This window comes from Talpa europaea (assembly GCF_964194135.1).
Source record: "Talpa europaea genome assembly, chromosome: 12".
In the NCBI taxonomy this organism is placed as follows: domain Eukaryota; kingdom Metazoa; phylum Chordata; class Mammalia; order Eulipotyphla; family Talpidae; genus Talpa; species Talpa europaea.
In genome coordinates, this window is record NC_140079.1 from 8,379,577 (window position 1) to 8,407,133 (window position 27,557).

Sequence of the window (27,557 nt, forward strand, 5' to 3'; positions counted from 1 at the left end):
TAACGTTTGTTTTTTGCCTGATGTGGAGCTGGGGCTGCATGAACGTCGCCTTCATTCCTGGTTTGCAGTAGGCCCTGCGCTAATGTCCAGTCCCGCTCATCTGCACACAGCAGGCCCTCCACTCCGCGCATTCCGCGGCGTGCATACAGCAGGCGCCGCATCAATACCAGCCGCGGTATACAGGCGGCGTCCCATTAATGCTGTTCTAAGAATGGCTGGGTTAAAGGTCCGGCAACCCCAGAGCGCTCCGGGCGCCTGAGAAGGCCGGCACCCCCGCGTCCCTCGCGGGGCGGGGGTCCCGGCCCCCCAGCTCCCGCCACAGCCGGGTGGGCGCCTCGGTCCCCGGCGGCGCGAGCCGAGCGGAGCCGAGCCGGGCCGAGCGGAGCCGAGCGCGGACGAGCCGGCCGCCTGGTCCGCCACATTCCCAGAATCCCGGGCGGCCCCGCCCCGATTCCCGGACGCGTCCCCCCTTCCCACGTCGGCGCAACCAAACCCGCGGGCGCGCCCGCCCGCGCCCCCCGCCCCCGCGCGGCCGCGGCCCCGCCCCCCGCGCCGCCAGCCCCGCCGCGGCGCCCGCCGCGCGCTCCCATTGGCCGCGCCGCCCGCCCGTCGGCCGCCGCCCGGGGCTAGGTTGCGCGGCGCGGGCGCTCGGTCGCGGCGGCTGCAGTTGGCGGCGGCGGGGCGCGGGCGGGACTTGCGGCCGAGCGGGCACCGGCGCGCGCGGCGGCCGAGGCGGACCGGCCGGGCCGGGAGCCGAGCGCCGAGGGCGAGGCGGGCGGGCCGCGCTGCTCCGGGCCGGGGCCCGGCCGGGGGCGGCGGGGGCGGCCGGCGGGGCCGGGCCGGGACGATGACTCTGGAGTCCATGATGGCGTGCTGCCTGAGCGACGAGGTGAAGGAGTCCAAGCGGATCAACGCCGAGATCGAGAAGCAGCTGCGGCGGGACAAGCGCGACGCCCGGCGCGAGCTCAAGCTGCTGCTGCTGGGTGAGTGGCCGCCCGGCCCGGCGGGGTCCGCGGCCCGCGGCCCGCGGGGCGCGCGCGGCCGGGCGGGGCCGACCCCGCCGGGCCCACGACGGCGCCCGGGCGCTGCCCGTCGCGTCCACGGCGGGGCCCCGCGCCCGCCCGGCCGTCCCCGGAGCGCGCTCGCTCCCGGCCGCGCGGTCCCCGCCCGTGCCGGCCGCGGCGGGGCTGGGTCCCGGGAGTCAGCCCTGCCCGTGCGGCCCCCGGCGGGCCCCCGGCCCCGGCTCGCGCTGCCCACGGCGAGGACCGTGCCCTTGGGCAGCTCCCGCCTGTGCTGTCCCGGCACCCCGTTTCTGCCTCGTTCACGGCAGGGCCCTGGGTCTCCGCCCTGCTGTCCATGGTGGGGCAGCTCCTGCCTCTGCTGTGCATGGTGGCGATCTGGGTCTCTGGGAGCCCAGAGCCAGGCTCTGCCCGGCTGTGCGTGGTGGGGCGGCCCAGTCCCTGCCCGTGCTGTCCACGGAGGGGCCCTGGTCCCTGCCTGTGCTGGCTGTGGTGGGATCCTGCGTCCTTGGGATTAGCCCCCTGCCCGTGCTGTGCAGGTGGGGCCTGAGCTTCCTTCAGGGCGAGTCCTTGTCCCTGCTGTGCAGGTTGGGCCCCCGGGATGCCTGCAGGCAGGCCTGGCCGCTGCCTCTGATGTTCAGATCAGACCCCACCTTCAGGGTCAGTTTCCTATCTCAGCTATCCAGGTCAGGCTCCTGGAACTCTCCAGAGTCTGCCCTCTGCCCCTTCTCAGAGGATCAGCCTTCCCTCTGCACGGGGCTGGCTCTCAGTCCCAAACCCACCAAGGCTCTGCACATTGTTGGTCCCGGCATCTCTTCAGGGCCCCTCACCTTCCGAGATCCTGTCTGAGCTCTTCCCACCAGGTGGAGCCCTGTTCCTTACAGGCAGAGCTTGTTCCCCTCCAGCCCCCCATTTCCTCAGGCCCTCTCCCCCTCCAGCCCCCCATTTCCTCAGGCCCTTTCCCTGCCCCCTTTCCCTCGGCATGAGAATCCACCATGGGGGAGATGACAGCCTTTCCCCTTTTCTCAGGGACTCTGTTTCAGCAGGGGCATTGGTGGGTGGGGTTGCGCAGATGGACCCCTAAGGAGCCTCTGTAGGTTTTCAAAAGTCTTCAACCTTCCCGCCTCCCCCATCCCAGCTCCTGAATAGCTGCTGGAAGGGTGTCTCCCTGGTCCTCTTTTTCCTTCCGGAGAAGACTCCTACATCACCACTGCCGTTGCTGGCTCCCCAAGTCACACCTGTTGCAGGGAGTAAGTTGGCCCAGCTGTCGGCAAAGCTTGTCACTCCAAATAAGGGCTGTTGCAGGACTTACCTTTGCCATCAAAGGCAAGAAGGCCGTTTACAAAACAGAAACCCTTGCCCTGTCCTACCACGTACCTCTTTCGGTTCCCAGACTAGGGGAAGGCTGGAAATCTTGCACGCTGTTCAGAGGTAGCATCCAGAGGTCTAGGACAGAGGAGGATCGTTCATGGACTGGGGGTGGCAGTCCTGGAGGGGGTGTACCTCAAAATTGGGCAGGGTTTGTGGTATCAGGTCTGGTAGCGAGGGAACAGTATTCGTGGCCCTTTGGGAGGTGAAAGGTCTTGGCGGGAACCTGTTGCTCCTTCTGCCTGCAGGGGTCCCTGCTTTTGGTGAAATGCCTTCCTGTTTTTTTTTTAATTTAAACATATGTTCTAATTTCCCTAAGTGCTATAAAATTGGCCATCTTTCCAGGAAAGATGGGCAGAGAAATAATCTCAAAAAGTTTGGAGGAAACTTGCAGTGGGGTCCACTGGCTCTGGGGAGGACAGCACTACACGGCACTTTGTTTTGGGAGAGGGTTTGGAAATGACCAGCATCTTACCAGACTGCCTTGGCCTTGCCTAGGGGCTGCATGAACCTCCAGACGCGCCTGCCCCCAGCCTGAGCCCCCTCAGGCTTCAGATTGCAGTGGGGTTTAAGGACACAGGTCAGTGGCTGGCGCGCTTGTCGCCTTGGTGTGCATGTGTCTCCCGGACTGTGCTGAGGAGACTTGCTGCAGATCTGGATCTGGAGTCGCTGCAGGAGTCCCTGTGTCTGCTGCCCCACCCCTCCCCCACTGCATGACCCGAGAGGTGCTCCGCCCTCCCCCTCCAACACCTGCAATCTGGGGAATCAAGCACCTGTCTCTGAAGGTTGTTAAGGTCTAGGAATGGAGGGCCAGATAGGAAAATGCAGACAACGTGAACTTGCAGGGCCAAGGAGAAGATGTATGACACAAGAACAGCTATCAGAGCCTCGAGGAGGTCCCGGGGACTCTCTGGGGGTGGGGACGGAGCCTTGAGGCATTGTTTCGCTCAATGATCTCACAGGTTTTGGGGGCCTCAGGGGAAACTGACCATCTAGGCGGCCTTGCAGGTTGCACCCAGGACTAGGATGGGGCACAGGGTAGGTGCCTGTCTTTGAGCACTCTTCTCTCCTGTCTGTGGCATGCATTCCCTCAACCTCTGCCAGGTACACCAGCCACTAGCAGGTGATTGTTCCCATTTCACAGGGAGAAAATTGAGGGGCAGATTGAGCTTTCCCAGCTGGGGGAGCCACAAGCACATGGTCATGCCTCTGTGGAGTGTGATTATCTTCACAACTCCCTGTTGCCGGACTCCGCTCCTCAGCAGTGGGGATCCTCTGTCATCCCTGTGGCATCATTCCGGGGGGAGAGGGGGGTTCTGTGTGGCTCTGACTCTGCCCCGCCTTGACACCTGGATTTGGAACCAGGTAGAGAAAGTTACCTCACCAGGAAAGTGCCTTGTCCACTCGGTTGTGTCTATCTGTCCAGTGTCTCCCTGGGCTGCATGTGACTATGAGCCTCAGCTCCTTCGAGGGGGACCCTGTGTGGACTACCCTTGTACTGCCCCATGACTCCTTTTTGAAGGTCGCTTTTGACGCCTCAGAGAGACATTTCCTTGCAAAAGGGCTCTCTCCTTGGCACTGCAGATAACCGGGGCCAGGTCCCTGGTGGGGTGGCGGGGGGACCCTGGGCAATGTGGAAGCTGGGCGGCATCCCTGACCCCCTCCCTTGATGCCAGGAGTGCCGCCAAGTGCGACCACCACAGCTGCCCTCAGCGCGGCCCGGTGTCTCCCAGGGTCAGGATCTCCTCTGTCTGAGCCCCCGACCCCATGGCATGTGCAGTAGAACATGTGGCTTCCCAAGCTGGTAAATGATCAGGGTAAATCGTTTTCTCAGATGTTTCATGAATGCTCACAAAAGTGAACCTTTTTGTTTGTCGCGTCCAGCGCCGTGCGGGTGCGCGCGCGTGTGCTCGTGGCCGCATCCAGGGCCGTGCGTGGAGGCGGCTAGCTGGGGTGACCGCTTGCGAACGTACTGGCCTCGCCCACTTGTCGGTGGTGGGGAGTGGGGGCCTGAGTGCGCTCCGAGCGTCCCCACTGTGCTTCCCTCGACCTGCCGTCCCGACAGCTCACACCACGTCCCGTGAGATCCCTGAGGTGGGGAGCGTGGGGGCCCCCAGTAGGCCCTCCTGGCTTCCCTTTGACAATGGAAGCCTTCCATGGGAACCCCATTCCTGGAGTCCCAGTGTTCCGGCAAGGCTGAGCCGGAGCGGCTCCGGGATTTCTAAATAAAGCAGGGTGGTTAGTTCCGAAGGCTTCCTGTCTGGCCCAGGCCGGCCCCCAAAGGGCAGTGAAAAGGCCCGGAATCCAGTGTGGGGTGTGGTAGCCCCGACGGGAAGGGCGCCTCCCAGTACTTTGGGGCATGGAGCAGAGCAGCTTGTTGTGTCCTCTGCAGCCTGGGACGGCAGGAAGAGCCGTGGGCGGCCTGCATCCATTCTTGAGTCCCTGGCCCAGCCGGGGACTGAGACCAACCCGCTCTGGGACTGTTAAGTCTTTTAAATTTAAATTACAGTTTTTATCTTCTGAGCGGGTCTGACTTCTCGGGAGGCGGTCACGTCCGGCAGTGATTTGTAAGCAGGAGTGAGAATGGCTCGGGCTACCTGCCCCTCCATCTCCCTGCATGCATGGGAGGACGCCAGGGCCTTGGGGCTCTCTCCCCTTCCTAGCAGGGCCTGCATACGGCGCCCCATAAAGGCCAGTTAGCGTCGTGGGGAACCCAGAGCCTGGCCCTGTCAGGTCCGCACTGGTTCTGGGCAGGCGCTGCCCCGACTCCCTTTGCACAGATGTCCGCAAGCTTGCGCTGTGCTCCTTCCTGGGTGCCCCTGCCTGAGCCCGCTGCCGGCTGCGGGCTGTGGGCTGTGGTTAGACTGGAGGAAGTACTTTGCCTCCAGTATTAACCACTGAAGTTTCACTTTCTGCCTTTGTGGTGCAACACTTCTCCGAATGGCTCCGAGCGCTTCCTGGGTATCGCTGCCCTCGGTGCTGGAAGGTGCACAGGGCGGCCAGACAGCGCGCATAGGAGCGCGGCGGGGGGAGAGCCAGCTGTCCCTTCTCTGTCCCCGGTGGCGTTGGGTGCAAAGTCAGGCCCTGGGACAGCAGGTCTTGTCTGGGATCCTGAGTGCAGCCAGGGGACGGCGTTGGCCGGGGGCCAGGGAGGTGGGTGTCTCTGGGTCCCCCGCCCGTCACTGCTAGCTGGCAGTTGGTCACTGGGGACAGCGAGCCTGGGCGGCTTACTCGCCCGGTGTCTGCCAGCCTTGGACAGGATTTGCTGTCTCGGGCTCGTGTGTGGGATGACTTTTTGGAGGAATTTGAGCTGCTCGCAGGACCAGCGTCTCAGCCCTCCAGCTGGCCGGCCCGGGCACGCGTGTACCTGCTCTGAGCCCTTTCGCTCCCGGCCTCCGCCTTCTCCAGGGCGCCAGGCTTGCTGCCAGTTGTGGGGCCTGGCTTTGTCACCCTGTGGGGGTGTCTCCTCCCCATTCTCTCTACTGCTGCCCACTGCTGGGTCCTTCCCACCCGGTGTGTGTGGCACCGAGCCCTGCGGCCGCAGACATGCTTGCTGACTTCTGTCTGTTCATTCGCGGCGCTCCCCAGGGACGTCTGGGTGGGGGTACCCCCCACCCCGTCCCCTGGTGCCCCGACTTTGGGTATCCACCCAGCTCCCTGGGTCTGCTGGGAGGGCTTCTGCCTGTGCTCCTCTGCTCTGCTGTGTGGAGGTGCTCGGGGTGCGCTCACTCTTAAGGGCTGCCTGCTCAGGCCAGTGCTGGGGGGTGGGGGCCTTGGTTTCCTCATCTGTCAGGTGGCAGTGATGCCGTGCCCCCTTCCAATCACGTGCCGTGATGCCGGCTGGCGTTTGGCACCCAGTAGGAACTCAGCTGGCAGGAGAGCTGTGTGGTCTTGTGTCATTGACTGGGTGTTTGCATAAATTCTCATTTAGAAGCTGCCAGAACAACCCTGGGACTCGGGTCCCTCTCCCCGCCCCCCCCCCCCCCCCCCCCCCGGTCCGTCATCCATACCAGGACTGAACTGAAAAGTGTTGAAAAATGTTGGAGTGCGGTTTCTTGCCCTGACTCCAAAACTGGTGCTTTTTGTCCCCTGCTGGCTGTCTCCCGAGCCTGCTCTCCGTGAAGTGGAAATAATTACCCTGACCGGTGTGATGCGCAGGCTTGGGCGGGTCAGGGGTGATGGATGTCAAAAACTAAGGAGTGTCACTGCTTCTGTTATTTTTACTGGCAGTTCCCTCACTGGTCTGTGGGTCCCCCCTGCGGCTGAGGGTTCTTCCACCCCCCAGCAGGGTTCTCTAGAGCTCAGCCTTGACGTCCAGCTGCTAGGGTTCCTCTCCTGGCCCCCGGGGCCTGAGTGGGAGTGTCCGTGGTGGCTGCACCACACCATCCTCACGTGCTCCTCACTGGGGTGGGGGGACCGCCCCTTCAGCTACCTGAGTGGGTTTGCTCGGAGACCTCAGGCAGGGTGTAGAGGGAAAGGGACGATCGGTCAGACTCGGGTCGGGCCTGCTGGTGCCCGCCGCGCCCTGCAGGTTGTTTCCTCCAAGCCCTGGGAGGTGTGGGGGCTGGGCTCCTGGGGCAGGTGTCCGTCTCTGGTGCTCGGCCGCCCCCCCCCCCCCCCCCCCCCGGGTTAAATGTTGGGGTTGGGCAGGGCAGGGGCCTCCCAGCCCTAAGGGGGCATCAGGAAGGGCTGAGCTAATACCCCATCCTGTGGGGACAGCAGTAGGGGGTCACAAACACTTGTTGAGTGAAAGCACGCCCCTTGAACTGCTTGGGCCTGCCTGCACCAGGTGGGTGGTCCTGCCTTCGGGCCATCATGTCTGCACCTTGAAGACACCTGGGCGAGGGCACTGGCTCCTGCCACAGTGGTGGGGATAAGGTGCTAGGATGTGTCCAGAGGTCATCTGTCACCACCTGTGGCTTTCAGAGCCTTGGGCTAGCAAGTGATCGCATCCAGCAGTGTGGGCGTCCCAGCAGTGTGGGCATCTGCCCGCAGGGCGCTGCCCCAGTGCGCTTCTGTTGTGCATTTCCGGGGTTGTGGTTGTGGAGCACAGAGACGGACATCCTGGAGTGGGGTTGGGAAGCCAGAAGACCCGAGTCTGTCGATCCCCCTGTAGCTGTGTCACCTTTGTGAGGCTGCTTAACCACTGCCTAACCTCCAGGCCCAAGCAGGAGCCTGGCTTCCCTGACCCGCCCAGCAGGAGGTGTGGTGACAGTTGTAGCACAGAGCCAGCTGCATTGGGGTTTTGCATTTCTCTACTCCCCATGTAAAGCCACCTGTGACCTCAGGAGTGTTGACCACTCAGGGTTCACGTGGCATTTCTGGGCTGTCTCCAGGAGCTCAGGTCTCTGGTGGAGCCGCTGCCCCCTGGTGTGGGGGTGCAGAGGACCCGCTGGAGATGCATGGGGGAGCCAGTGGGGTGGCTCGTGGCCAAGTTCATTTGGTTCATCCCAGGAAAGTTTGCACAGAGTCTTCTGAGCACCAGCCTGCGCCGGAGACTGGGGGCGCAGAGTTGCAGGCAGGACCCGCGCCCCGGGGGCCTGGCATCCCAGCCAGTGAATGGACAGGGAATGGCCACTTGGACGTGAACTTGAAGTCTGGCCTGTAGCTGGGGCTTGGAGCTTCCTCGGGGAGTTGAGTGTGTGCGAGTTCCTGCAGCTTCCTCACCTGTGTGGGTCCACCGCCATACCTGGGCCTCTCGCCCCCCATTTCTACCTGGGCCTCCCTCCAGGGCCCCGCCAATACACCCTCCACCTGTTCCCTTTTGTTCTTGCTGAAATGCTCCCCAAACAGAAGTATGCACTGTGTAATCTCTGGGGTTGAATACTCCCCCCGCAGCATTATTGCTTGGGACCCACTTGGCTGTTGGGAGAGTATTCCTGGGTCACGCGGAGAAGTTCCCAGGGTGCGCCCAAGAGGGTATGTAGCACCTTAAGGCTGAAGGTGTCTGGGCTGAGGCCCTCTTGGCAGCGGTGAATATAGTTGCTTGGAAGGTTGTATGCGGCTGACTGAGAAACTGCAGGTCTTGGCTCTGGCACTTTTTCAGAGCCCCTGGGTCAGGGTAGCCCTGCATGGTGGGGGTGGGTGGGGTGCTCTGGATCCCCCTGGACAGTGAGGCCCAATGAGAGGCTCTCGTAGACTGTTTGCAGGGATAAGGGGCTTTCTCCCTCGTGGGCAGCTGTTCAAGTTTTTGAGCCAGAAGGGTGTCTGTAACCAGATCTCTCCCAGGAGGCGCGGCCAGTTCAGAATGGACCTCAGGGGAGGCCCATGCAATTGGACATCAGATAGGGCGCGTGAGGATATCTGTGCCAAAGATTCCACGCAGGCCTGTGTCCCAGCGCCCCTGTGCTGAGGGGTGGCTGTGGCTGAGCTGGTGCTCGGGACAGACCAGAGCATCAGGAAAACAAACATGGGGTCACCCAGAGCCTTGCCTGTCCTCCCCTCTTGGGTACAGTGGTGGCTAGGAGGGCTGGACCTGTTCAGGGCGGAGGCCCCACTGGCTTCTGGCCTCAGAGCTTGTGCCCAGAGCCTGTGCGGTCTCCTTGCTCAGCGGCTGCTCCCCCGAGCCCACGGCTCATGCTCACTCTGTGGCAGCCCTCCCCGTACCCTCCTTTCTCTGTCCTGGCAAAGTGACAGCGCCCCACATCTCAGACCAGCTGTTCTTGGTCTGGCCCCTCTGCTGCTTCCCCGGCTGTATTGAGATAGAATGGCATCCACACCGGGGGAGTTCAGGCTGCAGTTCGATGATTGATGCACAGATGTGTCTAAAGTGGTGGCCACAGCGAGGTAGTTAATACCCCCCACTTCCTCACGTAGCTGTGTCGTGTGCGCGCCTTTTGAGGTCAGTCACGTGCCCTGTTTTCAGTGTCTGCTCTGCCGTGTCCCCGGCAGATGGGTTTACCACCCGGCCCTGGCGCCGTGCAGCCCCTGGCGTGGGACCTGCCGACGGGCAGAGGGCGCGGGGGTGCTTGCAGTGACCATCTGCTGAAGGGGGAGGAGTGTTTTGAGGGGGTCCCTGGCTCATGCCTGTTCCTGCTTCTCCCTCCCCATGGGTCATCCCAGCAAAGGAGCGGGGGCCCTGCCCGGAGAGGGCCCGGGTCAGCAGGGCCCCCACCGCGACTGGGCGCTCTTGTCCTCGCCCCACGTGGAGCGATCGCCCATCCTTGGCCTCTGTTTAAATATCCATATTCTGGTAAAATGTTGATAACACAAACGATCTGAACCACCTTTCAGTGCACATTTCAGTGGCGTTAAGCACATTCACAGTGTCTTTCAGCCATTCCCACCCTCCATCTCCAGAAGTTTCTTATCTTCCCAAACTGGAACTCCAGCCCCTGGCACCCAGCACCTGCCTCCTGTCTGTGGCTGGGACTCCCCTCAGGCCCTCCCGCAAGTGTGCGTGAGCAACGCAGGATTGTCCCGTGTGTCTGGCTTATTCCGCTATTAGGATGGCCTCAGGTTCCCTCCACACGGCATCGTGTATCAGAATCTCCTTCCTTTTTAAGACTGAGTCGTGTTCAGTTGGGCCTTTTGGCATCTTGCCTGCCCGCCCTCCTCTGTGTGGACCTGACCTGCACCGTCTTCCCTCCAGAGCCCGCCCTGCCTGTCCTTCCTCTCCCGTCACCACAGGGAGCCTGGTCTGGGCGCCCGTGTTACACCACTGTGTGACTTGGGGACCCTAGCATCACCCCGGAACCTTGCCTCTGCCTGTCTGACAGGAGCACCATGCTCCCGGCTCCGGGGAGGGTGGGGACACGGCGCCTGCAGCGATGCTTCCCCACCGGGTGTGCATTGACTTGTTCTTTCATTTTCACTTGCCCGAGCTCTGACAGAGTGTCCTGCTACAGCCCCCCGGGCAGCTGCGTGGAAGGTTCCCTGGGTCTGCTTGGGCGTGTGCCCTCTGAAACAGTGTGCGTGACCTGTTGGGATTCCAGGTGCTGTCCAGGGGTGCTCATGTTTGGCTCTGCAACCTGGGGCAGCACCCAGGAGTAATGATGGGGCTACTGGGGGGCATGTGCTGAGCACGGGAGGAAGGTGAACTTGCAGCTGACTGCGGTGGACTTGGGTGCATGCGGAACAGAGACTTCCCGCAAGCAGACCCTGACAATTTTGTGATGAATTTTTGGGAACTCCCAAAGGGTGGGGGACTCTTAAGGAGGTGAAACTGCCCTGCCAAGTCCCCCTCGGAACACTCTCCCCGCGTGGCACCTTCACCTGTGACCTTCTGTCCTCCCGCCCAGCAGCCGTGGCTGCCGCACAGCAGGGCTGGCTTGTGATAGGTGGCCCCCGGCGCGCATGGGCTGTGTGCACGTGCATCTGCATGTGTGTCCAAGTGCTCACAGGTGCACGCTATTTGTGCGAGTGCATGTGTGTGATGTGTGTGTAAGACACACCCACCACATACCCCGGTTTGCCTCTACTGCCTCTGGGGAGCTCTGAAAGGGGCTGCATGGGTGCAGGGAGACACACTAGATGCTGCATTCCTAGCACCCCTCCTGCCCCTCCCCATAGTGAGTGGTGAGAGGGGAGCAGCCTGGATCCCTCTGGAGCCCCCTCTGGAGAGCCCCCTCTGGAGAGCCCCCTCTGGCGAGCCCCCTCTGGCGAGCCCCCTCTGGCGAGCCCCCTCTGGAGAGCCCCCTCTGGAGAGCCCCCTCTGGAGAGCTGTGGGATCGCATGCACATCCCTCCCCTGCACATCCCTCCCCTGCCTGCCTCTAGATCTCGTGGTGGGTTTGGTGGGAGTGGGCGGTTGGCATCTTGTCATTTTTGTGACAGAGGTGAGTTGTTTGAAGTGAAGGGCTGGGGGCTGGGTGGGGTGATCACCACCAACGACAGAACTAGTTATGTTTGTTATTTATTCCAGGAAGAACCCAAGGTGGTTGATAAAAGTATCAGAAGAGGGTGACTGCAGCCAGAGTCCTGCTTTGTGACATGTCAGTAGTGACTTGGCTTCCTCGAGTGCATGTGGAAGCCTGTGGTCAGCCCTGTGGCTGCTGGCATGTGGGGTGCAGCACAGTGTTCATCGTGGGGCGCGGCACAGTGTTCATCGTGGGGTGCACAAGTCTTTTCCCCCGGCGCTCCCAACTGGAGGCCAGCATCAGGGCCCTGTGGAGACCCCACCCAGGCAGCAGTGAACCTCCAGAGCATCGGGAGGTGCAGGGCCTTCTGGCACTCGGCCTCCTGGGGCAGTTGAGCTGGACCCTGGGTGGTCGGCTCGGTCAGCGGCTGTGACTAGCTGGTCCTGCAGATGGCAGGCGCACTTGGGCAGATGCAGGGATGTGGGCAGTCGACGGTAAGCCTGGGGACGCCAGGTGGGCATGCTTGGGAGACTGTTGAGTCTCTAAGAGGGGGCTCTGGGGCTTTAGTTCGAGTGAATGAGGACCTGGGGAGGGTTGTTGAGTGGGAGTTTGAGACATGAATTCTTAGATTTGCTGTGTGATAGTCACTCCAGAATTTTGTGACTGAAAACAGGCATGTAGTATCTTAGGCAGATTCTGGGAGGTCCTGGCTCAGGGTCTCGCATCAGAGTCCAGTCAGGCTGTCGTAGGGGCTGCCTCCTTGAAGGTGTGAGGGGAGGCGGGAGGGACTTCTACAATGGTGCCCTCGCCTGGCTCTTGGCGGGGGCCTCAGCCCCTCATTGTGTGGCTCCTCCCTGGTGCTGCTTGCGTGTCCTCCCCCCATGGCGGCCTGCTTCCCCAGGGAGCCTCCTCAGAGGGAGCAAGGAGGACGCCGCTCCGCTTGTCATGACCTTGTCTTGGTCACTTGTCATACTGTTTGTTGGAAGCGAGCCGCTCAGCAAGCCGCCCTCAGGAGGTGGGTGCTGGGCTGCGACTCCAGAAGGAGGTGAGACGGCGGTTGTGGGCACCTTGGAAGCTGCTGCAGTTGGTGTCCTGCTGTGTGGGGTGAGGGAAAGTAGGGGACACATTTGCTGTTTAAAGCATGGGAGTGAGAGACTGGCGGGACGGGGATCTGGGGCCGTGCTGGTGCTGGGGTGGGGCTCCGGGTTATGCAGACTGCTGTGAGGTGGGGGCAGTGGCCTGGTCGCCCCTCTGCAGGTGATTACCAGCTCAGCTTCCCTTTTGGTCCTCAGGCAGCAGGGCCTTATCACACGTCTCATGCTGGTGAGCGGGTGCTAGGAGGAGCCTCCTGGGGCAGCCACACCCCCTCACACTTCTAGAGCAAGAAGCCAGACACCAGGGCAGTGGGACAGAGAGGACAAGGGGACAGCCACGGGCCGACTTTCAGGTTCTTGGCTGGGACTCTGGGTGCGGTGGGGCGTGGACGGGACTTGGGATCCGGGCACTGTAGTCACTGGGTGGAGCCAGGGAGCACTCAGTTGCTGGGGCAGTGGCACTAAGGGAAAAAGCACTTTTGGGGTGACCCCATGGTGCCCTGGAATTTGATTTGACCTTAGACTGCTGTGGCCTTGGATGCAAATACCAAGCCCTTGCCCTGAAGGGAAGTTTGTTCTGGAGTGCCTCCTGGAAGTGAGCCACTGGGGGCTGAGGGGACTGTGGTCAGGTTGGACATGCTGGGCTGAGGGGCTGGCATCTTGAAGGCGCTAAGCAAACTCCACAGGGGAAGGTGACAGGCCACCCGTCCGGTGAGGAGGTGGTGGCGCCTGGTGGAGAGACACTCTCCCTCCTGCCTGTTTCTTCGTCTGCAGCCCACGTGAAACTAGATCCCGGCTGTCGCAAGCGCAGTGCCTCTCGCCTCTGGTCATTGTCCCAACAGGGCGCTAGGGCACCAGGGCACCGTCTGCCTTCATATGGCAAGCACCTTTCCTCTGGGCCTCAGTTTCCTCTCATGCAGCGCAGATGATGGAGTGATGGAGGTGAAGCCTGGGAGGAGCTTGGCAGGGTAGCTGCCCCCTGGACCAAGCTACTCCAGCCGGGAGCAGACCGCTCTGACTAGGACTTTGCGCTCTGGGGACAAGTTTGTGGGTCTTGGTCCTCACCCTTGACCTCACTGGCCCACCCTTAACGTCCACGTCCGGTCTTACAGGCACAGGAGAGAGCGGGAAGAGCACGTTCATCAAGCAGATGCGCATCATCCACGGGGCAGGCTACTCGGAAGATGACAAGCGGGGTTTCACCAAGCTGGTGTACCAGAACATCTTCACCGCCATGCAGGCCATGATCCGGGCCATGGAGACCCTGAAGATCCTGTACAAGTACGAGCAGAACAAGGTGAGGTGGCTGTGGGCCTGTAGCCGGAGCTCCTGGGCTCTCGGGTGCGGGCGTGGGCAGGCACCACCCTGGGGCTATTCCCTCTAATGTCCCCCTCCCTGCCAGGGGCCTGCCTTCTGGGAGGCCACTGGCCTATTATGGGGTGTCCTCAGTGAGCCCAGACTTCCCTTCAGGTTGCTGTGAGCCACCCTTTCTACATCAGGGTTGCTGCCTTAGGCATAGGTGGTACCAACTCCTGTTCTGGCCCTTCTGTGACCCAGTGACCCCGTGGGGAAGGTTATTCCTCCCATTTTCTTTAGTGACAGCTTTATTGAGGTAAAATTCAGTTTCCATACAACTCTCCCATTTCGTGTATAAACCATTGTTTTTTAACATTTTTACAGAGTTGTGTAAACATCACCTCTGTCTGATTGCAAAACATTGCATTACCTCAAAAAGCAGCCTCGTCTCCAGTCCACCCTAGTTCTCCCCTAGTCTCCCCTAGTCCCTGGTAACCATGAACCCACTCCCTGGCTCTGGCTGGGCCTGTCCTGGACATTTCTTGTCAGTGGCCTCACACCGCATGGCCTTGCGTGTCTGGCTTCTCTCCCTGAGCAGTGTGTGTTCAAGGTCCCTCCTGAGGTAGCGCGTGTTGGAGCTGCCCCCCTTGTTGTGTCCGGGTGATGGTCCGTGTGTGTGGGGACTCACTGTGTGTATCTGTTCATCACTGATGGGTATTTGGGTGTTTAGACCTTTGGCCACTGGGAGTTGTGCTGTGACATGCAGTGTGGGCATGTCTCTGGTGTGGCGTGGGCTGTGCTGCCGTGTGCTGGGCCTAATCTCTCGAGGGCTAACTAACCGGCTCCCCTCGTGCTCCTCCCACCAGCTGTGTGAGGTGCGGGGTGCTCTTGCTGGTGGCCTCCTCTGTTTTCAGGGGCCTGTCGTTCAACCCCAGAGGTTTGCCCAGGGCTAACATGTGTCATGGGAGTCCATGTTTGTCCAAAGATGGTTTATATTAATTCAGTTGCTTTAAGGCCAACCGCCTAGATTTCTGCTGGATCTCAGATGGGTGTCTCCTCTCTTCACCATGATCACAGTACAGTGGTCAGGAACCCCTGGGGCCCGCATCGGCTTGGGGCCTCTGCCATCCTGGTTGTTGGGCCACAGGCCTGTGTGAGTCTCTTGCCTCTTGGGTCTCAGTTTGTAGCACCCTTTCCCGAGGAGGCCTCTGGGATACATGTTTGCATTTGGGATAGATTACCATCAGTTCTAGAACCGAGGGTCAGCCTGTTGTTGTAAATAGAGTTTTATTTTCACACCCATTCATTTACACACTGTCCTTGGTGACCTTTGCCACATACAGGGTCAGCATGGCAACAAAGTTAGAAATACTACTTTCTGGCTTTTACAGGAGGCCAGTGTGCCCTGATCTACAAGTACCCAGCCCGTGGGCTTTTCTGGGCAGGCTCTGCTTTTTCAGGCCCAGGTTGAGCGGCCGGAGAGCGTGGCTTAAATGGTCAGGCAGGGACCAGCCTGGAGGCCCAGGAGAGCCTGCTGGGTTGTGTGGAGACTCTACTGTGGTATGTCTCCACCCCAGTCCCTCAGCAGAATGTGGCTGGTGGTGTCAGCCAGACCACCCTTGAAGGCAGGATGTGGAGCATGGAGCTGCCTGGAGAAGTGGGCCATCTCCAAGAATCCCCTGCCCTGCATGTTGTGTGCGCGTGCGTGCCTGTGTGCACAGGTGTGTGTGTGTGCAATAGCCATGTGTCTCCAATGTGCGTGTGCATGTGTGTGCGTGCGTCTCTGAAGCAGCATTTCGTGTGCGTGCTTCTGGAGGAGGAGGGCCCCGAACCCTGTCACCGAGGGCTATTTATGGGGATTTTGTCACTCAGGCTCAGATGGTTACATCCTCAACACTGGGGAGTAGTCCGAACTCCAGTCCCTGTCTCCTCCTAGGCTTCCTCAGGCCGCCAGCACCCCTGCCTCACCCCAGTCATCTCATCCACATACGGAAGATGCTGTCCCCATGACTCTGGGGCTCCAGAGGTTTTCAGAGCTCTGGGTCAGGACGTGCTTGGACGACACCACAGTTCTGCTCCCCTCCTGCCTGTGCGCTAGGAGCAGGGACCGAGGCTGCCGGGAGTACAGCGAGGTGGCCATGGCAGTGTTTGTTTAGAAGCTGAAGGCCCTTTTTTGGGTCTTTCCTTGGTCACTTTTAAAGAGTGTAGTTGTTTGCCATTGCTTTCAGTTCCCCTTCTCGCCCCCCGCCACACCTTCAAGAGTAAACCACAGCCAGTTTTCTCACTGGGCTCGCCCAAGCTGGGCTCAGGGAGGCAGGCCGCTCTGCTTGGAGGGGCCCGCACACTGGCTCAGTTTTGCCCCAGGACTTTTGCATGGAGGTGGGTTCCCGCTGGCGGCCTCGCTGCTCTCTCCAAATCTGGAGGCTAAGGTTCCCACTCCAGCGAGGGAATGCTGAGTACCGGGCTGCTCCCCTCACGTAGGCCAACGCGCTCCTGATCCGGGAGGTAGATGTGGAGAAGGTGACGACGTTCGAGCACCGGTATGTCAACGCCATCAAGACCCTGTGGAATGACCCGGGCATCCAGGAGTGCTACGACCGGCGCCGCGAGTATCAGCTCTCGGACTCCGCCAAGTAGTGAGTGGGCTTGGGGTCACCTGGACACCCAAGGGCCCCTTGGCATCTGGGAGGGCTCCTGTGACATCAGATCAAGAGGGAAACGAGGGAAGGATGGCTGGGGCATTACCCTGTAGGAATGTTGGCTCTTTAACATCGCAGATGCACACAGCCGGGGACAGTGGGTGTGTTCTGGGGCTTTCTGTATTATCTAAAGTGGTGGGTTTATTTGCCCCACCAGCTGATCATCCTGCGCCAGCACCCTTGTCCTGCAGGCAGCTGTCCTAGGGCAGCACCTCAGGAAGGCCCTCCGAGCCCGTCTTCAGCTTGCCAGTCTCCCCTGGGCCGTGTCTTTCTTCTGCCCTGGCTAGCGAGGCTCCTGTGGGGCCTTTCTGGCTGGAGGGTGATGGGCGGTGGCCAGGAGTTCGTGCCCCTGCCCCCTTGCAGCTGCCTCAGAAGCTGCATCCCGTCCTCTTGCAGCTACCTGACCGACGTGGACCGAATCGCTACCATCGGCTACTTGCCCACCCAGCAGGATGTGCTGCGGGTCCGTGTGCCCACCACGGGCATCATCGAGTACCCCTTTGACCTGGAAAACATCATCTTCAGGTACCCATGCCCTGCATTTCTGGGCTCCTTGGGGCGCCGCTCGTCCCCTTGACCCTGAGTGCCCATTGGGTAGGGCATCAAAAGGTTTGGTGGGCCCTGGTCTTGCCTTCAGGGATCTTCTGACCTGGAGATAGGGTTTATAAATAATTAACTGTCTGGGTTTTAGAATGAGCCATTCCCCTGTGGCGATGTAGCCGTGACAGGGTGTGGCCACTGTGGGCTTTAGGAGCGATGCGGCGGTGGTTCTGGGAGCGGGAGATGGACTTGTGCTCTGCCAGGAGATGGCGGTTCCTTGGCCTCTGCAGCTCTGGGGCCCACTGTGACTCGGCAGCACAGAGTTCTCTCGGGCCCTGTCCTTGGCACATGACTGGAATAGATTTGGTGCCGTTCCTGAGGACACAGGCCCACACTCAGCCAAACCACAGCTTGTCCAGAGTTGCTAAGTGGCAAGGCCGGCGTGAGTCTCCGGGAGTGGCCATTACAGATGACCAGGGAGGGGTGACTCCAGCTGCGGAAAGGGGTGTCCTCTCCCAGCTCTGGAGCAGAAGGCCAAGGTCACAGTGCCAGTAGGGCTTGTCCTCCAGGGAGATCTGTCCCACACTTGGTCCGGATTCTGTGTGGCCGCAGTCCTTGGTGTCCCCTGGGCTTGTACATGCGTCATCCCAGTCTCTGCCTCTGAGCAAGTGACTTCTGTGTCCGAGTGTCCCTCTCTGGCCAGCACATTGGGCATTGGATTTAGGTCCACCCTGCTCTGGTGTGACCTCATCTCAGTCACATCTGCAAAGACCCTCTCTCCAGGTCAGGTTGTGCTCCTGGCTCCGGGTAGACTGGATTTGGGTGGACACTTTTCAGCCCCTGTATCGCAGTCCCCTTGTCCAGGTACTCTCTGACCACGGGCGGAGGCGCTGACTCGGCGCTCCTTGCAGCCCCCAGCTGGAGCTCAGATGGACCGAATTGAGTGTGGTTGCCCCACTCTGTGAGGGGATGAGCCTGGTCCCGGTAGGGGATGCTATGGGAGGCCTGGCTCCCGCCCAGCTGCTCCAGGAGACGTCCTGTTCCAGATGTATTCTGCCAGTGTCCCTAGGCTGGCTGCCGCTGGCACCTGAACACAGACCCCGGCCTGTCTCCACCTGCGGTCCCTCAGTCGCCTTGGCGCATGTGCCGTCCCCCAGCCCACAGGGTCGCCTCTGTGGGATCTGGCCTGCCATGCCCAGCGCAGCCTGTGTCTCAGCCACCCTGTGGCGGGGCCTCAGGGGGCCAGCCTAGGGACCAAGTGGTGTCAGGAGGCCTCCCTTCCTCCTTCATCACATTTTTTAAAAAATGGTGTTTGCCCTCATTACAGAAAACATAGGGAATTCCAAGCACAAGAAGAAAACCTGTAACTAGTGGCTGATCCTGTCACTCAGGCGTTGTCTTAGTTGTCTTTTCAGTCTCGCGCCCCCACCCCTTTGGTCTGTTCCTGTTCCTTTGGTGCCTGCGTCGCTCGCTGGCTAGAAACCTTTGCAGCTGCTGCTCTCACCTGTGCCAGGGCAGTGCTTTGCTCTCTGGCATGGCTGGAGGGCATCTGCCCGCCTGCTTGTCTCGCACCCTGTGGGGGTGAGGGAGCTGGGTCCTCTAAGGCATGGTTGGGCTCCCTCTCAGTCTGTGGGTTCTCCCTGTCAGCCCCACCCTTGGAGCCTTGTTACTGACTTCTCTGTCAGAGCGGATAGTGGCCACCCGCACTGCACACCGCGGGGAGATTTCCTCCTGCCCTGGCAGACACGGGCTCCGCTGGCTCTAACGGACGTGGGGGCTCTCAGTGAAATGGGTATTGTTGGCTTCTCGAGCTCTTGAACAGTGTTGGGGGGCTCTCAGGACTGTATTTGTATTGGGGGACTTGGGTCTTTGGAAGGGATTGGGGGACTCAGAACTCTGACAGATACTGGGATCCTTGTGGCTCTAACCGGTTTTGGGGAACTCTTGTGATTCTAATGGTGTTGCGTGGCTTTAGGCTCTGACAGATACTGGGGCCGTGGCCTTGGCAGAGATTGGCTGTGTCTTTGGAGGTGGAAGGGCTTCATTGGAGGGCCCCTTTGCTGAACCTGTGCACCCCTGTTCCTTCAGGATGGTGGACGTGGGTGGGCAGAGGTCAGAGCGGAGGAAATGGATCCACTGCTTTGAGAACGTGACCTCCATCATGTTCCTTGTGGCCCTCAGTGAGTACGACCAGGTCCTGGTGGAGTCAGACAATGAGGTGAGGCCTCCCCCAGGTATGGCTCCAGGGAGCGTGGGGGCGGGGGTGCCGTGGGCTCCCGATCTGAACCTAGAGTCCTCCCCCCCACAGAACCGCATGGAGGAGAGCAAGGCCCTCTTCCGGACCATCATCACCTACCCCTGGTTCCAGAACTCCTCTGTCATCCTCTTCCTCAATAAGAAGGACTTGCTGGAGGACAAAATCCTCTACTCCCACCTGGTGGACTACTTTCCCGAGTTTGATGGTGAGCACCCCCCACCACTGCCCTGACTCCCACTTGACTGCCTCTCCTGGCCCAGTCAGGGCTTCCACCCGGACTCTTGACCCAGCCACAGGAAGGAGCGAGGGGCTGGGAAGCCAAGAACCCAGGGCACCTTCCTGACCCTGGACTGGCCTGAGCTCCCGACAGAACTGTGGGGCAGCTCAGCTCGCTCTGCTTGTTTGTCACAGCCCCCAGCTCCCCCAGTGGGCACAGGCCCCAAGGGTACTTCCGGCTGCCCTCAGGGCTCAGTACTCATGCTGGATGCCTGCCCTGTCCAGGCTGGTCCGAGGAATGGGCATGAATGGGTGGGAGTGCCCCCTGTAGCAGGAATGACCAGTGGCCAGCCCGCCTGTGGGTCGGGACTTCTGGAGGGGGTGAGTGTGTGTGTGCTTGCGCAGGTGCGGGCAGGTCCGTGGAGGGATGTGTGCCTATTGGATATGGGTGTGTTTGGGGGGACGTGTGCAAGAAGGGACGTGTGCCAAGAAGGAAGGTGGGCCTGGGTTTGGAGGGGTTTGGAGCCTCCAACATGAGCAGCATCTGTAGTCCCGGTGCATCCCTGGTGTGGTGGGCCGTGGCGTCTGGTGGGTGGAAATGGGGTGAGGGGGCGGGTGACCCCAGGTGGCTGCTGTCGTCAGCGAGCGGCTGCGGAGCACCCCAGGCTGCGCCGCCTGAGCCGGTCCCGGGCTGTCACCGCAGGAGCCGGCGGAGAAGCCTGTAGAGCCGGGTCCCGGCGAGGCTCCTCACCCCTGCCCCTCCCCAGGGCCCCAGCGGGATGCCCAGGCAGCGAGGGAGTTCATCCTGAAGATGTTCGTGGACCTGAACCCCGACAGCGACAAAATCATCTACTCCCACTTCACCTGCGCCACCGACACGGAGAACATCCGGTTCGTGTTCGCGGCCGTCAAGGACACCATCCTGCAGCTCAACCTGAAGGAGTACAATCTGGTTTGACGAGGCCCCGCGGGGACGGGGAGCAGAGATCCACCCTGGGGCGCCCCTCCTTCAGCGGCGCGGCGGCGGGTCTGCCCGGTGGCCTGCGGTCACCCGCAAGGCCTCGCTCTTTCCTGCCCTCGGCCGCGGCCCCTGCTCCACGACCAGGGATGCCATCTTTCTCTCTGCACTTTGCCCCGCCCGCCTTCTGTCCCTGGCTCAGGCCGCCTTTTTTCTGGCCTTGACTTGTGGCTCGCTTTTTTCTACAAAAAAAAAAAAGGAAAAAAAAAGGAAAAAGAAACAAGGGGAGAGCAGACACCGCGCCCCACGCCGCCTGCCCGCGCTGGTCCCAGGCCTCCCTGCCCGCGTCGCCGCCCGGACACACAGATCGCTGCCCCTCCTCGTCGCGGAGGCGTGGGGAGGTGGAGTTGTGACTTTTTCTCCCCCCCTTTTTTTTAAATTATTGATATCCTCACGCCTTGCCCTCTGTTTTTGCTCACTGGACTCCAAGATGTGGGGGTGGGTGGCGCCCCCTGTTGCCCGCCCTGGAAGTGCCTAACCTTTTTTTTTTTGTTTGTTTTTAATTTTTTTTTTTTTTTTTTTTTGGAAAAAAAAAAAACAAGAAACAAAGTATCCCTGGTGCCCAGAGGCCAAATCCCTGTCTCCAGCCTGGGTGGGAGGGTCTGTTCTAGATCTCATGGGAGCCCTTGGGGCTCGGGCTTCTCTGGGCTGTCTCTAAACCAGTCTAGCCACCCCTGAGTGTTCTGGGGCTCCCAAGGTCTTATCCCCAACACCTCCCACCCAAAGGCTGCCATCCAGGCACAGCCGAGGGCCATGTGCCCACCCGCCCAGATCAGAGAGTACCCAGCGGGGAGGCCAGGATGGCGGCTGGAGGGATGGTCCCCCCATGTGATCCCAAGGACAGAGGCCCGCTTGGACCGGGAGCCACTTGCTCTGACAGTGAGGGCGCATGGGGACTTTTTCAGAATATTCTCAGGTCTGTCCCCGAGAGGCGGAGAGAGGCCGGGGGAGGTGCTGGTGGCTCAGCACCTAGCTCCCACGGGGCTCTGCGCGGCGCTGGCTCCGCCTCTCCTGAGCCACCGCCACGAGCTGCTGCCCCGAAGGAGTGGGCAGCCTGCGCGCTCCCAGCGTCTCGGGGCAGCGAGGTCCTCGCCAGGCAGCCTCTGGGTCTGGCCACGGCCATGGCCACGCACTGAGCCGGAGCCCGGGGGCCCCTGGCCCAGCCGTCCTCTCCCAGAGGTTCTCTGAGGGTGGAAACGGGGAGCTGGGGAGGGTGGGGGGCTTTCCAACACCACAGTGTGACTCTACAGACAACAGTACAGTATGAATGACACTACAGTGTTCGTGTTGTGACTTGTGGGTTTTGTTTTTTGCACAAGTAACGAGAATGGACTGCCAGCGATGCCTTGGCCCCAGCCCCCTCCCTCGGGACCCGCCGCAGGAGCTGTCCGAATGGCTGCTGCTCCTGGGTCTGTCGACAAGTGTAAAAGAACAATGGAAAAATCTACCCAAATGGCCAGTGTGTGCCTGGGCCCCCCACTTCCTCTGCGGCCTCCCTGGGGCTTTCCTGGTGGGCGGGGTGGGCCTGCTGGTTCCCTAAGGAGACGGCCTGGCGGGCTACTCTGGACGAGGGGCCACTACATTCCTGATCAGGCCCGGCCGGGGGCCCAGCACCCTCGCCGGTTGGCGGCTCTCCCAGGAGCCCCTCTGTGCCAAGTGCTGCGTGTGCGGAACCTGATGTGCACCCTCCCTGGGGCGGGGGTGCTCCTGGTGGGGGGCCCTCCCCGGGGCCTCGGGGCCCTCTCCATGGCTAGGCCCCAGTCACTCTAGAGGACTGGACTTGGGCTCTGGAGGTGGAGGTGGCGTGAGCTCCTGAGGGGACCCACAGTATTTACTTCCCAGAGAGGGCAGTGCCAAGCATTCCAGAGCTGAAGCCTGGCCCTTCTGGAACCCCGCGCAGCTGGGACCCACTCTCCAGGAGGATCCAGACCAGTTTTGTGCGATGCCGGCTGTGTGGGAGTTCCGGGGCCTGTGCCTCCCCGCACAGGAGGTTGGCTTTCGCCTGGATGACCTTCATCTCCGCGGATGCTTTCTCGAATGGAGTGCCACCTCCCATCGCTCCACTGTGCCAGCCCTCAGCAGAATCCGAGTCCTGCGTGGGGAGCCCCGTCTCCCCAGAGACGTCCTAGTGCCAATGCCCCCTAGTGGCGGTGCAGGGAGCGTGCCGGCAGCGGGGGACGTTGTCCGGGTATTCTTGTATATTATTACACAGTCCTGATTTCAGACGATTTAAACAGCTATTTAAAAAATATTATATAAAAATGACGTTTTTAACTTTTTGTCATGGGAAATGCATGTACTGTGAGTGCAGGTGGGTGGGAGCGCAGACTGCTCGGCGTGTCGGGGCCCTGACCCCTTAATCCAGAGAGTTGATGAAAACCGACTTTTAATATCTTCTGAAATGAATTGTTTTAAATTGGAATAAATTTTGTTCCTAAATGCCCTGGCCCCTCTGGCTTGTTTCCTGTGCTGGCTCCGTTGGGGGGGCGGGGGGTGCATGGAAAGGGACCTGAAAGTGTCACCTGGACCCTGTACTGTTAGCGACCCCTGGCACCTTCAAGCTGTGGTCTGAGCTCGAGGGAGCGATGCCGTGGCTTTCTGGGGTGACCACCTCAGGTGGGGCCACAGCACCAGGGCCCCTGCTCTGTGGTCCTTTTATTTCACCCTTGAGTTCAAGTTCATCCCAGCTGGGCTATCCTGTGGGAGAAGCACCTCATTCGTAGGGGCCGAGGGCTGAGATGGGGGAGGAGCTCGGGTTCTGGGCTCAACATGCTGGTTAATCCCTGGATTGGGGGAAAGGGAGACACTTGGGAAGCCGTTCCCCTCCACCGCCCCCCCCCCACTTTGTGTAGCAATGTGGGACCAGCCATGTCTGCCATCTCCCTTTGACCGCACTTCTTTTTTTAAGAGTTAATTCTGCAAGAGCATAAAAGTTGCTGTTTCAAGTGCACAGCTCAGGGGCATTAGCACACACACTGTTGTGCAGCCGCCACGTTCCCCCCCACCCCTCGCTACCCTCCAGCTCCAGAACTTTCTCATCTTTCCTGATAACTGTTAACATTGACCACAAACTCCCCGCCCCCACCCCAGCCCCCTGGCACCCACTGTCCTGCTGTGACTCCTCCAGTGGGGTTTTGACTCCCGGGGCCCTCCCGTGAACGGAGTCCCGCAGCAGTGTCCTTGGGTCTGCTGATTCTCCTGAGTATCGTGTCCCAGGGCCCACCCACCTTGCAGCTGGGTCTGAATGGCCTTTTTAAGGCTGAAAGATGCTCCGCTGTGTGGATGGATCCCTTGGTGTATCCATTCGCCTGGGGCTGGAGACGTTGCGCCCAGCGTAGAGCTACTGTGAGTCACGCTCCTGTGACGGGCCTGTCTCTAAGACCCTGCTCTCAGTTCTCTTGGGTCGATACCCAGGGTGGAATTGCCGCCTCTTATCTCATTTTTTGAGGAGACACCGTCCTGTTTCCGCAGCGATTGTTCCTTTTCACGATCCCAGCAGTGCGCAGGGTCCCAGTTTCTCCCCATTCTCTTCCAGTTTTATTTACTCCCATCAGTGGCATGTGCCTTGGCACGGGGTGAGGCAGGTGCTACTGTAGACCACCGTGCAGCCTCCCAAGAAAAGAGAACACGGAAGCAGGATGGGGCGTGAGAGTGGCCTTTTCAAACAGGCTGTTCAGGAAAGTCCTTTCTGAGCAGTGACACACAAATGGGATCCTGGGAGACCAGAGGGCGAGGGGGCATCCTGTGGCCCAAAGGCAGGGTTTCCCAGGTAGAGGGCACAGTCCTGTGGAGGCCGTGCCTGATGCAGAGGAGGAACAGCCAGAGGCTCATGGCTGGAGCAGACAGACGGAGTGGGAGGAAGGGCAAGTAGATCGTGCTGGGCTGTGTGAGTCCTGGGAAGACTTAGGCTTGTGCCCCAGGGGCTGGTAGCCCTAGGGGCTGTGGGCAGAGGAGCTAGCAGGACCTGACTCAGGTGCACAGACACCTTTGGTGGCCACTGCCGGGCGGACAAGCAGGGTCCTGGGTGCCGGTGAGCGCGCTGGTCTAGAGGAGCAAGGATGGCGTAGATGCTGTGGCAGAAGCCAGGACCAGGATGGATGCGACTGCACAGTCCAGGCGCTGAGAATGGCAGTGGGCCCCCGGCAGAAGCAGAGGTGGGGATGGGCGTCCCGAGGGAGTGGGGTGCCTGGAGGAAGCCAGGCAGGCATCGCGGGCGCACATGCTGTCATGCCACCCAGTTCCAGCAGGTGTCGCTAGTTGCTGTTCTCCGACCTTCCTGCCTTTAAGGCTTTAAGGCACATCCCTGGGCGTGGGCCTCCGCTCATCTTTGCTTTAGAAGGGAGACCTGGGGATCTCCTTGGGGGCGCAAGGAGTTAAATCTCAGCGCTGTGAAGCTATCTGCAGCCACTGCAGCAAGCCAGGGAGCAACCCACATGGCACAGCAGACCTCTCCTGTCTCGCTGGCTGCTCCCCTCAGCTGTGTATTTCAGTAGATCTTCCTGTTCTGCTCCCCACTCTGTCTCTGGTGAATCTTCTCACCCCCAACCCCCACACCTCTGGCCTGCACCCCAGTGTGCATAAATAAATAAATCTTTAATATACATGTATATATAAAAATAAGTAAATTTAGCAAGGTTGCAAAATACAAGAGCAGTGTATAAATAACAAGACCAGTGTATATATATATGTGTGTGTATATGTGTGTGTGTGTATGTGTGTGTGTATATATTAGGGCCCATGAGCACTTGCGGGGTAACTGGGCACCATCTGAAGCTGTCTAGCTTGGCTGGTGCACAATGAAACCCCAAGACCTCTTGTTACAAAAGTAAGTGAATTTCAAGACGAACAGCCTTCCCCAGCTCATTAGTTGACCCTGCTTGCTGAGTGTGGACACCTAGGTTGTTTCCACTCTTTGTCAATTGTGAATATTGCTGCTGTGAACACGGGTGTGCAAGTTCCACTTTGAATCTTTGCTCTCTAGTCTTTTGTTTGGGTATATACCACATAGAAAATCCTAAGGAATCTCCAAAAACAGTACTTGGAAATAAGTAAATTTAGCAAGGTTGCAAAATACAAGATCAGTGTATAAAAATCAAACATGTTTCCATACAGTAGTAATCAATCTGAAACTAAAATTTAAAAAACAGTACCATTTATAATTTTTTTAAAAATCAAAGCACAGTCAGAGAAAATATTTGTAAACCACGTATCTAAAAAAGAGCTTGTATCCAGAATATATAAAGAATTATTAACATATAATGTGGTCATGTGTCTCTTAAAACAGGGATACATTTTGAGAGGTGTGTCAGTAGATGATTTCATTAATGTGTGAACATCACGAATAGTAATTGCACAAATCTAGATGGTATAATCTACCATCGAGACTGTACGGGTAGAATCTATTGGGACAATCATTGTGTAGTAGGTCCATCGTTGATGAAAATGTTGTTATGCAGTGCATGACTGTAATAAGAACCCACTTAAAGAAATGGCAAGATATTTGAATAGACAGTTCACCAAAGAAGATACACGGATGGCACTTAAAACACTTGGAAAGATATCTAACATCATTATTTGATCAGGGGATTTCAGATTAAATCCATGAAAAGGGCCTCCCTGGTGGCGCAAGGGGTTAAGATGCAATGTATGAAGCTATCCGCAGCCACTGCAGCACGAGTTTGATTCCCGGCCAGGGAGCAACACACATGGCGCGCAGACCTCTCCTGCCGCCCGCTGCTCCCCTCAGCAGTGTACTTCGGTCCTTCTGCCTGCTCTGCTCCCCGCTCTGGCTCTGGTGAATTCTCTCACCCTCCCGCGCTTCTGACTGTACCCAGTGCTTGTATGAATAAAAAAAAATCTTTAAAAAAAAACAAAGAAATGAACAACGCTGTTCATGTCAAACCTGAACATCTACGTTATAGCAGCACTATTCATGATCACTCCAACTGGAAACAACCTATAGGTAAGGGGATAGAAGATGACCTGTCTACACAATGGAAAAGTATTCAGCAGCTGAAAAGGATGGGCTCCCTGCTGCAGAGATGGAAACCAAATGTTAAGTGAGAGAAGCCGGTCTCAAGGGCTGCATAAGGTATAATCCCTCTTATACAACATCCTCAAGAACATCAAAAAAAAAAAAAAAAAAAACAAACCCATAACATCTGTGACATAGTGATTTATAGGAACTATATAAATGTGGTCATACAGATGACCGAACTATGTATCTTATAAATTATTTATTTATTTTATTTATTTATTTATACAAGCACTGGGTACAGTCAGTAGCATGGGAGGGTGAGAGAATTCACCAGAGCCGGCAGGAGAGGTCTGTGCGCCATGCGGGACCCTCCTCCCGGGTTGGGGAGCAGCCGGGGATCGAACCGGCGCTGCAGAGGCAGCAGGCAGCCCCGCAACCCAGCGCTCAACCGCTGCGTCACCGGGGAGGCCCCCATATCTTATAAATTTTTTTCTTCTTTCACAGCTCCTGGCTCATAGCTCCTCAACGCCTTGGGATTTCCTGTGCTGAGAGTGATAAAGGCATCTCTTTTATGTCAATGAGGAAAGCACCTAAGGGTGGGGGCTGGTGGCCAGGGGAGCCTGCCATCTGATTAGAGGCTTGAAAGTTCCAGACCCACCTCAAACCTCCGGGGAGGGGAGAGGAGCTGGAGGCTGGGTTCATGGCTAATGGCCAATTAGTTAATCAATCATACCAATGTGATGAAGCCATCATGAAAACCCAGAGACAGGGACTTAAGAGAGCTTGCGGGTTGGTGGGTGTGTGGCGATTCGGGGGGAACGGTGTGCCTGCAGAGGGCACGGAAGCCCTGCGCCCTTTCCCCACCCCTGCCCCATGCGCTCTTCCATCTGGCCGGTCCCAGGTTATAGCCTTTGTGAAAACCAGTGACCTCGCATCCAAACGGGTTTCCTCATTTCTGTTTGCAAATTAATCCAACCTGAAGGAGAGGCATGGAAGGAAATCTCTGATTTGTACCCAGCTGGTCAGGAGTCCAGGTGAGGACCTGACGCGGAGGGCAGTCTTGGGGGATGAGCCCTTTATCTGTGGAATCTTATTTTTTTTAAAAGATTTATTTATTTATTTATACAAGCACTGGGTACAGTCAGAAGCCCGAAGGGTGAGAGAATTCACCAGAGCCAGAGCAGGGAGCAGAACAGGCAGACTGACAAAGTACACTGCTGAGGGGGGGGAAGTGGGCACAGCAGGAGAGGTCTGCGTGCCATGTGGGACCCTCGCC

At 59.2% G+C, this 27,557-nt stretch overlaps 1 protein-coding gene across 1 annotated transcript; it reads left to right on the plus strand.

Moving 5' to 3' along the window:
- Window positions 1-847: 847 nt before the first annotated feature.
- Window positions 848-20,259, plus strand: GNA11 (G protein subunit alpha 11; the record flags this gene model as incomplete). The annotated part of the gene is made up of 7 exons (XM_084249540.1): window positions 848-983; window positions 13,391-13,575; window positions 16,056-16,210; window positions 16,670-16,798; window positions 18,902-19,031; window positions 19,122-19,275; window positions 20,054-20,259. The coding sequence occupies 7 exons, from the start codon at window positions 848-850 to the stop codon at window positions 20,242-20,244; spliced, it is 1,080 nt and encodes a 359-aa protein (XP_084105666.1). The 3' UTR covers window positions 20,245-20,259.
- Window positions 20,260-27,557: the final 7,298 nt, after the last annotated feature.